The sequence below is a fragment of the Zalophus californianus genome, chromosome 7 (genome assembly GCF_009762305.2).
Source record: "Zalophus californianus isolate mZalCal1 chromosome 7, mZalCal1.pri.v2, whole genome shotgun sequence".
Lineage (NCBI taxonomy): Eukaryota > Metazoa > Chordata > Mammalia > Carnivora > Otariidae > Zalophus > Zalophus californianus.
This window is the reverse complement of record NC_045601.1, coordinates 107171102-107183439: the sequence shown is the minus strand read 5'-3', so window position 1 is coordinate 107183439 and position 12338 is coordinate 107171102. Positions and strand designations below refer to the sequence as shown.

The following is a 12338-nucleotide window of genomic DNA, read 5'->3' as shown; positions in this document are numbered from 1 at the left end:
CCATGAAAATAGGTCAGTGATACTGACTATTTAGCTAGCCCTGGAAATCTGTTCAAGGATTTGGGTAATATTGTGAAGTATTTTAACATCTTCAGCCATATAGTATAAGTAGGTTTGAGCCTGTCCTGAGTTGCTAGATTGTTTCATATTCAATGGAACCAGTTTCTTAGTCCTGAGAATAATTAAAAGATTGTGTCTCATTTCAGAAGGTGGTCATGCAGGTGGGTTCCCCAAGTTAAGCCTGTTTAAAACAAAAACAAAAAACAGCAACTGAGTAAATTTAAAGATCTTACTGGCTTTATTCAAGGGTTATGAATTGGGCAGCATCCCATCTAACAAAAAGAAACTCCTAAGAGCTGTACAAAATGAAAGACTTTTAGAGGCAGAAGTGGGCATGACAAGAAAGTTACTGTTAGAGTGGATTGTTTCAAGCAAGGCCACCTTTCTTTGGGGGAAGGCAGGGCACTAGTGCTGACCAGGAAATTCCAGACTGACAGGTTAAGATTACAGATTGGGAGGGGCTAAAATTGAGATTAGGTATTCAGTCTTGGTTTGGTGACATGGGCTTAGTATAAGTGACTCCATTTTGGGCCTGCTGTCTCTATTTTAACAGGCCTACATGGTGGAAGTATTTGCTTCAGGCATTTAATGAGAGGTGTGTCTATGGAAACAAAAGAAATAAAAACAAAGGTTAATGTTTGGAGGAGATTATTAATCCTAGTTTTTGAGTTCTGAAGGCAGCCAGTTGAGAAGATTTCTAGATGTCAGGCTCAAAGCATCTTCAGATGGAGTGAGGGCAGACAGTGGCAATCTTAGATTTTCCTGGTTTACAGTTTGAATGTCTCTGGTGATCTTTTCTGAGTGGCCCACACAGTAACAGGCACAAAAATTGTCTATACACGAACTATTGTGGTGATTTCTCTTAAGTTTACATCAAATCCCACTTCAGCTTGCATGGCTTTGGGAAAGGGCTATTTTAGTTCTCAGTGTTTCTAAGTCAGAAGGGTGGGATAACACTTGGAAATGTTAGTTTGGAGAGTTGTAGCCAAATATTGGAGGACACTCTGGGGCGCCTGGTGACTTAGTCGTTGGGCATCTGCCTTCAGCTCAGGTTGAGATCCCAGAGTCCTGGGATCGAGCCCCGCATCGGGCTCCCTGCTCGGCCACTTCCCCTGCTTGTGTTCTCTCTCTCTCGCTGTCTCTCTCTCTGTCAAATAAATAAATAAAATCTTAAAAAAAAATATTGGAGGAAACTAGAAGAATTCAGGATCTAGTTCAGTTTAGAGGTGGAAAACAAAACCTCAAAGACAACAGCAATAGAATCTGATATTCACAAAGGTATATTACTAAAACATTCTTTGTCTTACAGTCACCTCCATTTCTATCAGATAGTCAAAGTAAGGCTAATTTGTTTGTAAAATAAGTTTAATCTCATTAAATTTGGCTGATTATTTACATAATTGCAGTAAGAATTTACATAATTGCAACAAGAATTGACCACACAGACTTTTAAGTCTGCTTTGCTGGAACTTTTCATAAGGAATCTCAGATTGAATTTATAAAAGCCTCTCAAGGCCAGGAAGCCAATCCAGAAACCTGCCAGTAGGTCTTGCCTGCAATACCTATAAATTTGGGTGAATTCCTCTTTTCTTGAGGTTGCTAAAATACCCTAAGGTTCCTGGGCTTGCTAGGAAGTGACCTTCCTTTTAGGAAGGCTATTGGGAACTCTGTAAGCAAGGTAGCAGGCTGATTTTTCGAGGGGCTTTATTGGCTCCATAAAGTCAACCTTAGTTCCTTAACTACTATATCTGTATATGTCTTTCTCAAATATGACATTTCACTGAAAGTCTGGGTAATATAACCAATGTTTCCCTTTGTGTCCGGTTACAAGATGAACAGATTATGCAGATAATTATATTCCTTCGAAAATAAGAATATTCACTGACATTTTTTAGTTCTGGAGGAATCAGGTAGGGAGAAAAAGTAATTGTTTCATCTGTGTTCTCAAAAGTATACTTTACCAAATTGCTACAAGTCAGAGGTAGCTTAAGAAAAGAGGTTTTTTAAAACTGGAAAAAAACAACATTAAAGAACCAACAATGTTTCATACAAAAAGTCATAAAAATTAGAATCATCCTTATCAGTGCATTCAGTCCCATGGAATTCTTGTTGATTTTTTGTTAACAGTTTTATGAAACTATCACTTTCTCTATTAGTGTCCTATCAGTTACCCCGTTCAGTGGTATGATCTAAAAGTTATCAGAACCTGTATTCTAGAGTACTTATCTGTGTCCTTTATGTAAATTTCTGAAGATGAAACACATTTGCAAACAACTCTAAATGACAAAAGACTTAAAAATGTCCATAGTTAAAGATCCTGAGAGTTCATTATAATGCATTTGGCAAGGAAATTTGGTATTTCTGTGACACATAACATTTTTTAGAGAGGGAGAGGGGCAGAGGGAGAGAGAGAATCCCAAGTGGACTCCACGCCCAGAGCCCAACATGGGGCCAGTCTCACAACCCTGAGATCACCACCCAAGCTGAAACCAAGAGTCACTTAACCGACTGAGCCATGGCACCCCAAGTGACACATAACATTTAAAAATGATAATTTTTCAAAATGATCATTGGAATTAAGATTGATAATATATCAGAATTTTAGGAATTTCATATAGTTTCTTGAACACTTAAATTTCCATACAAGGATATGCATAAAGAAGGTTTAGCATTATTTCATATTTGATACTGCTTCCCACATAATTTAACATATCATACAGGTTAACCCCACTATCTAAAAGTAGAGCGTTCCTCTTTTTTTTTTTTTTTAAGATTTTATTTATTTATTTGAGGGAGAGAGACAGAGATAGCAAGAGAGAGCACAAGCAGGGAGGAGAGGGATAAGCAGGCTCCCCGCTGAGCAGGGAGCCCCATTCAGGACTCTATCCCAGGACCCTGGGACCATGACCTGAGGCAGATGCTTAACCGACTGAGCCACCCAGGCACCCCATAGGCCAAAGTGGTTTAAAGCAAAAAAGCAGTTACCATTTGTTTATATGGAAAAGTTTTTGAGCATTCTCAGACCTAAAAAATAACCTCTCAAACTTTTCTGATACCTTAGGACACATTTTGCCATCGGATCCACAAAATAAATAAAGAGAAAGCTCATATGCTCACATAGTCCACAAAGTTATGGCTGTTTGGTATTGAGATGCTGAGTGTAGTTTCTGGCGAAGGAGCTTGGTGCTATTCTTGAGGAATGGAGTGTGTGCAGCTTCTGTAATGGCTCTTTGTAAAACAAACAACGAACACTATTTTCACTTTTCATCTTTTTCTATAAAAGCGAAAAATCCTCTTCAGATTTCTTTCTGTTAGAGAAAAGAGGTACTAATGTGGGTATTTCATAAGAGTGAAGTGGCATAAGGCAGACTTTGAAAAAGACATCTGTAAGTCTAATTAGTTTAACATCTGTCTTTTTATAGAGAACAAATCTTTTGAGATGTTCCATGGGCCCTCTGAAAAACTTCAGTTAGTTTGAGGTCAAAAAGACTTAATTTAGAATTTGATTTTGGGGGAAAGTTTGTCAAAAATATCAAAAAGGTTGAAACCCCTTGATTAAATAGGATCACAGGTCATTGTGAAACAATACTTAGTTGTCCATTTAATCAAAGTGACAAAGACTTTGCAAGCAAATACAGCAAGTTACATAGTTGTAAAAAAAAAAACACAACACTTTAGCTCTTAATAGAAAAGACTCCATTTTCTATGGTAATGAATGACTTGATAAAGATAACATGAAACACAGGAAATTATTTTGATGAAACAATCTTTTGTTTTCTAGGCAGATTACTTAAAAAGGTAAAGAAAAATTGAGCAGACCAATAGTTCAAGAAAACACCCTTCGTAGCAGATGAAGGAAAATTAAATTTTTGTTTACACAAATACACTATTGATATTAAAGCTTATTTTTTTAAATAAGATTTTTGTCAGTACACAGCAGGGGGAGTGGCAGGGAGAGGGAGAAGCAGGCTTGAGCAAGGAGCTGGATGTGGGACTCGATCCCAGGATCCTGGAATCATGACCCGAGCCAAAGGGAGGTGTTTAACTGACTGAGCCACCCAGGCATCCCGATATTAAAGCTTATTTTTAAAAACCCTTATAATAATTCACTTTTTATTTTTATTTTTTATTTTTTTTTTTAAAAGATTTTATTTGATTTATTTGTCAGAGAGAGAGAGAGCACAAGTAGGGGGAGCGGCAGGCAGAGGGAGAGGCAGGCTCCCCGTTGAGCAGGGAGCCCGATGCGGGACTTGATCCCAGGACCCTGGGATCATGACCTGAGCCGAAGGCAGACGCTTAACGGACTGAGCCACCCAGGTGCCCCAATAATTCACTTTTTAAACTTATTTTTAAATAATTCTCTTTTAGCCAGCTTGATTACATAAGGTAAAATTCTTTTTCTCTCTGACCTCATCGTGTGGCTCCAGGTGTGCTGTGTAGTTTCTAGTCCTGTAAGTAATAAACGTTTATTTTTTCAGTTTCCTGATGGTTATTGCTGACGGGTGTCTTGCAATCACATTAAGAACTACAAGGGTCAGTCAGTTGTATCTTTTCCTTTGGAAAGGGGAGATGTCTGTGGGAAGCTCACTGGAGCCCAGGTAAGTGCCCCCAGCCATTTCTAGCTGATAGCATTACTATCGATAGGTTGAGATGGCACAAACACACTCATACCAATTAAATTAGGATGTCTGGTGGTAGAAGCCAGATATCAATATTATTTAAATGTTGTTAGGTTGGGGGGCACCTGGCTGGCTCAGTTCATAGAGCATGCGACTCAATCTTGGGGTTGTAAGTTCAAGCCCCACGTTGAGCATAGCACTTACTTTAAAAAAAGTGCTTCTAATCTGCAGCAAAGTTGGGAGCCACTTCTTTAGTTTACATTCCTTCTTCCAGATTTTTTTTTTTTTGACAATGCTATATGAGAACATTATTCTGTATCCACCATCAAGTATATAAGGTTTGTTCTTCCAATCTACCATTCATACCTTTATCTATGTTTTTATATGAATAGTATGTAGTATTTTCTTTTGTCTTCAAAAGTTTACATAAATGGATAGAAGATCACCATTAGAACACTGTAAAGTGTTACAGGCAAGACCCACTGATAGGTGCTTAATGGTTGAAAGTTTGCGGAAAACCAGGATATTTGCATAATCTCAAAGTATCTCCCCTAAGATAATAATTACAAAAGTAAAAATAATTTTACAGTGAGAAACCTGGCAAACACTATCACAACTAAATGATCATGGTTAACACTACGAGTAATAACACATTTTGATGTAATGTACCTCTTCAATATGATATACTTAGAAGAGTATATCACTTCCATAATATTCTTGCCAAAAATGTATAGCCTTAATCTAATCAAGAGGAAACACTGGACAAGCCAAAATTGATAGAGATTCTCAAAGTAACGGACTAGTTGTCTTCAAAAGTGTCAAGGTCGTGAAAAATAGGGAAGACTGAGGAACTGTCACAAATTACAGAAGACTAAGGTGACATGATGACTAAGCTTTACTACCTTCCTAAAATTGTACCAATTTATTTATTATTCTTCTACCAGCAGTATATGAAAATGCCTATTTCATTCTTGTTAATATCCATGCTCATGATAACTCAACTGTGGAAGAACAGAAATAACAGTTTTCCTTAGCACTTTGGATTAGGTGTCTTTTCTGACCATAAAATATTGTCTTACAGAAAAATGGCAACTGGACAGGACCGGGTAGTTGCCCTACTGGACATGGACTGTTTTTTTGTTCAAGTGGAACAGCGGCAAAATCCTCATTTGAGGAATAAACCTTGTGCGGTTGTACAGTACAAATCATGGAAGGGTGGTGGGTATGTATCATAGTTATTGTAACTGTCAGCCATTTTATTCTATAAGAATACATGGCAGTATGTTAGGTCCTGTTTTTGAGATTTCTGAACTGCTCTGTTTGAGATGGAATAGTGGCATCTGTGACCTAGAAGTTTCTACTATTATGTTTATAGCCCGTTCAGTTAAATTTTAGTTATTTTTGTTTGTGATCGTGTAATATTTTTCTGTTTCTCTTTTTTTTTTCCTAACCTTAGAATAGTTGCAGTGAGTTATGAAGCTCGTGCATTTGGGGTCACTAGAAGCATGTGGGCAGATGATGCTAAGAAGTTATGTCCAGATCTTCTACTGGTACAAGTTCGTGAGTCCCATGGGAAGGCTAACCTCACCAAGTAAGAAGAAAAGATTGTTTAGGGGAATGGAAGAATTGGAAATAATATTCTTTCAGGCTAGGAACTGATGTTTCAAATTTGTTTTGTATAATTAACACCTGACAAAGTTCCTTTGGACAGCCAGCTTTACTCTCTGAAATGAAAATAGATTTTGAAACTATGTTTCAGGAACAGTGCCGTCATTACAGCCCATAACAACTGCTGCTCTTAATACCCTTTCAGTTCCTTAATTGTTTAAGAATTGGTGTTATGGTTAGAACTTAATACCAATTTCCATGTTCTTAGGCCAAAAGTCTGAAATGTTTGAAGTAATTAAATTGACTGAAACTAAGTTTTTCCAGAGAGGGATGAGTTAAACTGACATTATAGTGCAGTGTCTAGAATTACTTGCTAGAACTGAACAATCTCAAACGAGATTACCTCTGTGTTTGAAGTGAGCTGTCGCTCCCCAAATTGTAGGACATTAGTCTATATGGGCATAGCTAAGTTAGAGGTAAGTACAAGCTCCAGCCATTATAATAATCCTTATAGATAATATATATTGAGCATTTGTCCTATGCCCGCCTCTACAAGCTCTCCATAGGCAAGATCTCTTAAATCTCACATTATTATAAGATAGGTTCTAGTATTACCCACCTCCTACATCCACGAAGAAACAAGTTTAGAGAGGTTAAGTAATACAAGTTCACACAGCTAGGAACTATAAAGCTGAGGATTCAGGGGGTTTTTAGATTTCAGTAGCTACATTCTCACAGTATATTCTACCATGTGTGGTGTGTAGGGATCATGATCGGACTTAAGATTTGAGAATTCACCTATGAATTACAAGTCTAAAGGTGGTATGCCATAAGCAACTTCACCTTGGAGTTACTGTCAGAAGAGAAGACGGATTTGACTGAAAATTAGTATCTTAATCCTAAAGTAAAATTAATTCAGCTAATGGACATATGCTACACTGCATTGAATAGAATTTTATGCTGGTAAAGACAGTGTAACTTCCCAGAAATATAGTTGGCTTACGAGAATGATTTTGAAAAGCTGCATGCTTTAAACTGGATCATTTATTTTCATTTTAAAATCTTCATCAAATGGGACACCTGGGTGGCTCAGTTGGTTAAGCATCTGCCTTTGGCAAAGGTCATGATTCCAGGGTTCTGGGATCGAGTCCCACGTTGAGCTCCTCGCTTGGCAGGGAGCCTGCTTCTCCCTCTGCCTCTGCCTACCGCTCTCCCTGCTTGTGTTCTGTCTGTCTCTGACAAATAAATAAATAAATAATAATAAAAAATCTTCATCAAATAATGAACAAAGCCAGTTTTACCAAATTTAGGAGTTAGTGTATAGACCAGAATTATTAAGACCTGGCAATTTATGGGCGCCTGGGTGGCTCAGTTGGTTAAGCGACTGCCTTCGGCTCAGGTCATGATCCTGGAGTCCCGGGATCGAGTCCTGCATCAGGCTCCCTGCTCGGCAGGGAGTCTGCTTCTCCCTCTGACCCTCCCCCCTCTCATGTGCTCTCTCTCTCTCAAATAAATAAATGAAAATCTTAAAAAAAAAAAAAGACCTGGCAATTTAAAATTATTTTTTTAATAATTAACTTGTGATACCAAGTTATAAAATATGATTTGCAGAAATGTATACACATAAATTTTATCAAATATTATTAAGATACTTTGGAGTAATTTGTGCAGGAGGCTGTGAAGGAACACCGACTACTGCAATAAGGTATTCTTTCCTCACTCTTTGTGTGTGTGTAACATGTTCTCATGCTCTTGCACATGCTTGTACTCTTTTATTTCCTTTGAGGTCTGACTATCCTCTTTCCAGCACAAGTAATGATTAAAAGAAAAAAAAAGACAAATATTTCTCTAATTCTTTTTTTTTTTTTTAAAGATTTCATTTATCTGACAGACACAGCGAGAGCAGGAACACAAGCAGCAGGAGTGGGAGAGGAAGAAGCAGGCTTCCCACCGAGGAGGGAGCCCGATGTGGGACTTGATCCCAGCACCCTGGGATCATGACCTGAGCCGAAGGCGGACACTTAATGACTGAGCCACCCAGGCACCCCAAATATTTCTCTAATTCTTTTGAGGATGTTTTAGAACAATAATTATACTAGTTTTTAAGAGAGTTCCCATTTTTATGATAGATTTATCAGGAACAAAGAACTTACTTTAAATTCCATAGCAGGTTCAAAGCAAAGAAAATATGCACATATTGCCATAGGAAACTAGCTATCTACAGCCAGAAGAGCTGCTTGTTATGGTTTAAATAGAAGGTATATGGTGAAATTGGTATCCCCTGGGGAAGGCTGTCACCACATTCTAGGCATTTATCTTCAATTTGATTATTTGAATGTTAGTATACCCAGAAGTGAAGTGATTGGACTTGGTTGGTTGGATGTGTGTGTGTGTGCGTATGTGTATATATGTAGCAAGAACCAGCTCACATATTGATCCAACTCACTGTTGACTGAAGTATAAAATCCATATGTCACTTTGTTAATTTATAGTGAAAAATACTGTCTTGAGAAAGACCAGATACTTGGGTTCATGAATCAGGGCAGTGTTTCCTGTAAATTATGTCTTATTTGAAGACAAAAGGTGAAGCAGAAAATACATAGTGGGTATATGAAAATAACAACAAGAATAGATGATCTTAGTAAAATGTAGTTCAGCAAGTTTGAACCATTTCTTTCTCTGTGGAGAGATCCACAAAAACATGTTTATGGTCTGGATGCTTTCCACCTTCATAGTGCTAGAGTCACTAAACATGTTTGCTTCCATGGTTCTTTTTCTTTGCTTGTGTTATTGACCAACTGCCTGTTCATTGACCCCTTCATTTGGGTTACCTCATTTCTGCCAAGCCATTCCTCCCTTTAAGGAGACCTTACACTGGTTATATATATGATCCCATTATGAGATGGAGGGAATGGGGGCTGACAGTCTCAATGTTGCCTTCATTTATTGCCTACCCATATGATAATCCTTACACTTTTTAGGTACCGGGAAGCCAGTGTGGAAGTGATGGGGATAATGTCTCGTTTTGCTGGGATTGAACGTGGCAGCATTGATGAGGCTTATATAGACCTGACCAGTGCTGTACAAGAGAGACTACAAAAGCTACAAGGTCAACCTATCTCAGCTGAGCTGTTGCCAACCACCTACATTGAAGGGTTGCCCCAAGGCCCTACAACAGCAGAAGGGACTGATCAGAAAGGTACTTCCATAGCGTCATATGCTTCTGCTTCCTGCCTTTGGAATCTGCTTTGCTTGGTCACGCTGATTCTTCTTGGATTGATTGAAAGGAAACTTAAACTACAACCTGAATGAATCACAAGGACTCGCATGGAAGGATATACAGATTCTCTTATGTTTCCAGGTATCTGGATGTTGAGAAGCTGTGAAATCTGTATGAAATCAAGTTTCTATTTAGATAAAAACTAGAGCAGGTGACTGAGCACTTCTGTCATTTGTAGGTTAATTTATAATGCAGTAACTTGGTTTCTTCATCATTTAAGTTTTTTTAAGATTTGCTCCCCCTGCACAAGCAGGGGGAGCAGGAGAGGGAGAAGCAGGCTTCCCGCAGAGCAGGGAGCTTGATGTGGGGCTCAGTCCCAGGACCTTGAGATCATGACCTGAGCCAAAGGCAGACGCCTAACCACTGCGCCACCCAGGCGCCCCTATGATTTAAGTTTTTTTAAGGGGGATCTCAAGTACAGGGGTTGAGTCACTCAGAATTTCTGATCAATTTATAGTAAAATATTGGGGCGCCCGGGTGGCTCAGTCAGTTAACTGTCTGCCTTCATCTCAGGTTATAATCCCGGAGTCGCCCCATGCAGGGCTCCCTGCTCAGTGGGCAGCTTGCTTTTTCCTCTCCCTCTGCCCCTTCTTTCCTCCCACCCCTGCTTGTGTGTTCTCTCTCTCTCTCTCAAATAAAAAATCTTTTTAAAAAATGTATAGTAAAATATCAGTGGGCTGTGCAGTGCCTCTCTCATTTATTTTCCTTTCCCCTTCATAGTGATTTCCCCCCACTCCCTCCCTACACAACCCACCTTCTCGCACCCACTGATGTGTTTGGTGTATCTTTTTAAATTTGTATGTCTTTACAAATTGTACAGTGTTGCTTTGTGTAATGTGATTTTAAAATTTGTGCTTTTTAATTAAAAGATAGTACTGTGTTACAGATCTTATTCTTGTTTTTTTATTTTTTTAATTTTAATTCCAGTATAGTCAACATACAGTGTAGATCTCATTCTTTTTCTTAATTTTCCTTCAGTGATTTTATAAATCTTCCCATGTAGTTGTATTTATGTGTAATTGATTGCTTTTAATTGTAGCATAATCCATGGTATGGACCTATCATGTTTACAGACCAGTCTACTAGTGATGCACTCATTTGTTATTTCTGATTTTTTACTGTTTATATGATAAATATCCTCATTCATCCTCTTTTGAACCGATGCAGGGGTTTCTCTGAGAAATGTTTTTAGGAGTGGACTGTTAGGTCATAAGGCATATACATACTTAGTGTCACTAAATACTGCCAAATCATTTCCCAGAATGGCTGTAACAGTTACCCTACTCCTGAAGTACACAAGAATTCCTGTTGCCCTCATATCCTCACCAGCAATTGCTATTTTCTAATGTTTAAAAATATTTTCAATGTGATGGCTATAAAGTAGTATTTCATGTTTGTTTTTTATCAATTGATTTATTTAATGAACTCACAACTTATTTTATTCATTGGGTTACAATCCATTATTACTATTACTAATTTCAGTGCTCAATTTGGCCTGAATTTTGCAATGCCTTCTTTTCAAGTTGGTTCCTGTATTCTTTTTTTTTTTTTTTAATATGAAATGTATTGTTTGTTTCAGGGGTACAGGTCTGTGATTTGGTATTTCATGTTTTTGGTTTGTTTAAATTTATATTTCTCTATTTACCAATTGAAGTTGAGCATTTCTTCATATACTTGTTAGCTAATTGAGTTTCTACTTTTGTGAATTGCTTACTTACAATCTTTACCCAAATTATCATTGGATTTCCTGCCCTTTCTTTTTTTTGCAAGAGTTCCTTGTATATTGCAGTTATTACTCCCTTTTCTATTTTTGACATTGCAAATATCTTCTCCCAAATCTGTCATCCACGAACTTTGTTTATGCTATACTTTGTTGAACAAAATTCTTCTAGTCCATCAATTTTTCACCTTATGGTTTATGCATTTTGAATCTTGTTTTAGACATCCATTTCTACTAGAAGTTCATGAAGACATTTTTCTACACTTCTTTTATTTGTCTTACAATTTATTTTTAGGTTTTTTTGACTGTGGAGTTCACCTTTTTATTTGAGTTTATAAATAAAAATCTTATTCTTACTATTTTTATTTTTTAATGTTCTTATAATTATAGAGCCCTTCTTCCGAACAATTACTTATTAAATAATCCATTCTTTCCCAACTTCACATGTATATAACTGGGTCAATTCCTTTTTTCTTTTCTCTCTTTTTTTTTTTAAATTTTATTTATTTATTTGACAGAGAGACAAAGCAAGAGCAGGAATACAAGCAGGGGGAGTGGGGGGGGAGAAGCAGTCCTCCCGCTGAGCGGGAGCCCAGTGCGGGGTTCCATCCCAGGACCCCGGGATCATGACCTGAGCCAAAGGCAGACTCTTAACGACTGAGCCACCCAGATGCCCCTGGGTCAATTTCTATAGTATCCCATTTGTCTGTCTGCTCCTGCTCCAGAAACACACTTTTTTTTTTATTACTGTTTGTAGTATATTTGGTAAGGACTCTGCTTTTGCTGTTCAAAATTGTCTTAGCTATATATGTGCCTTTGTTGCTTAGTGTGCATTTTAGAATACATTAGCTGAACTCAAAAAATTGTGATGAGATTACATTGAATTTATATATTACAGAAGATAGTTATCTTTTTTTTTTTTATAAGTAGGCTCTATGCCATGTGGAGCCTGGCACGAGGTTTAAACTCACAACCCTGATACCAAGACCTGAGTTGAGATCAAGAGTCAGACTCTCAACCAACTAAGCCACCCAGGCACCCCAGAGAGGAT

At 37.8% G+C, this 12338-nt stretch overlaps 1 protein-coding gene across 2 annotated transcripts in view; it reads left to right on the top strand.

Annotated features, from left to right (window-relative positions):
* The window catches only part of POLH (DNA polymerase eta), a 36964-nt gene that overhangs the window by 2364 nt on the left and 22262 nt on the right, over positions 1–12338 (top strand). Inside the window, exons 2-4 of one of the 2 annotated variants that reach the window (XM_027600999.1) lie at positions 5761–5901; positions 6136–6270; positions 9269–9486. In XM_027600999.1, the coding sequence (XP_027456800.1) occupies positions 5765–5901; positions 6136–6270; positions 9269–9486 (490 nt within the window). In that variant the 5' untranslated portion in view covers positions 5761–5764. Of the gene's footprint in view, positions 1–5760; positions 5902–6135; positions 6271–9268; positions 9487–12338 lie in introns of those variants that run through there. The other variant, XM_027601000.1, reaches the window with a different exon arrangement.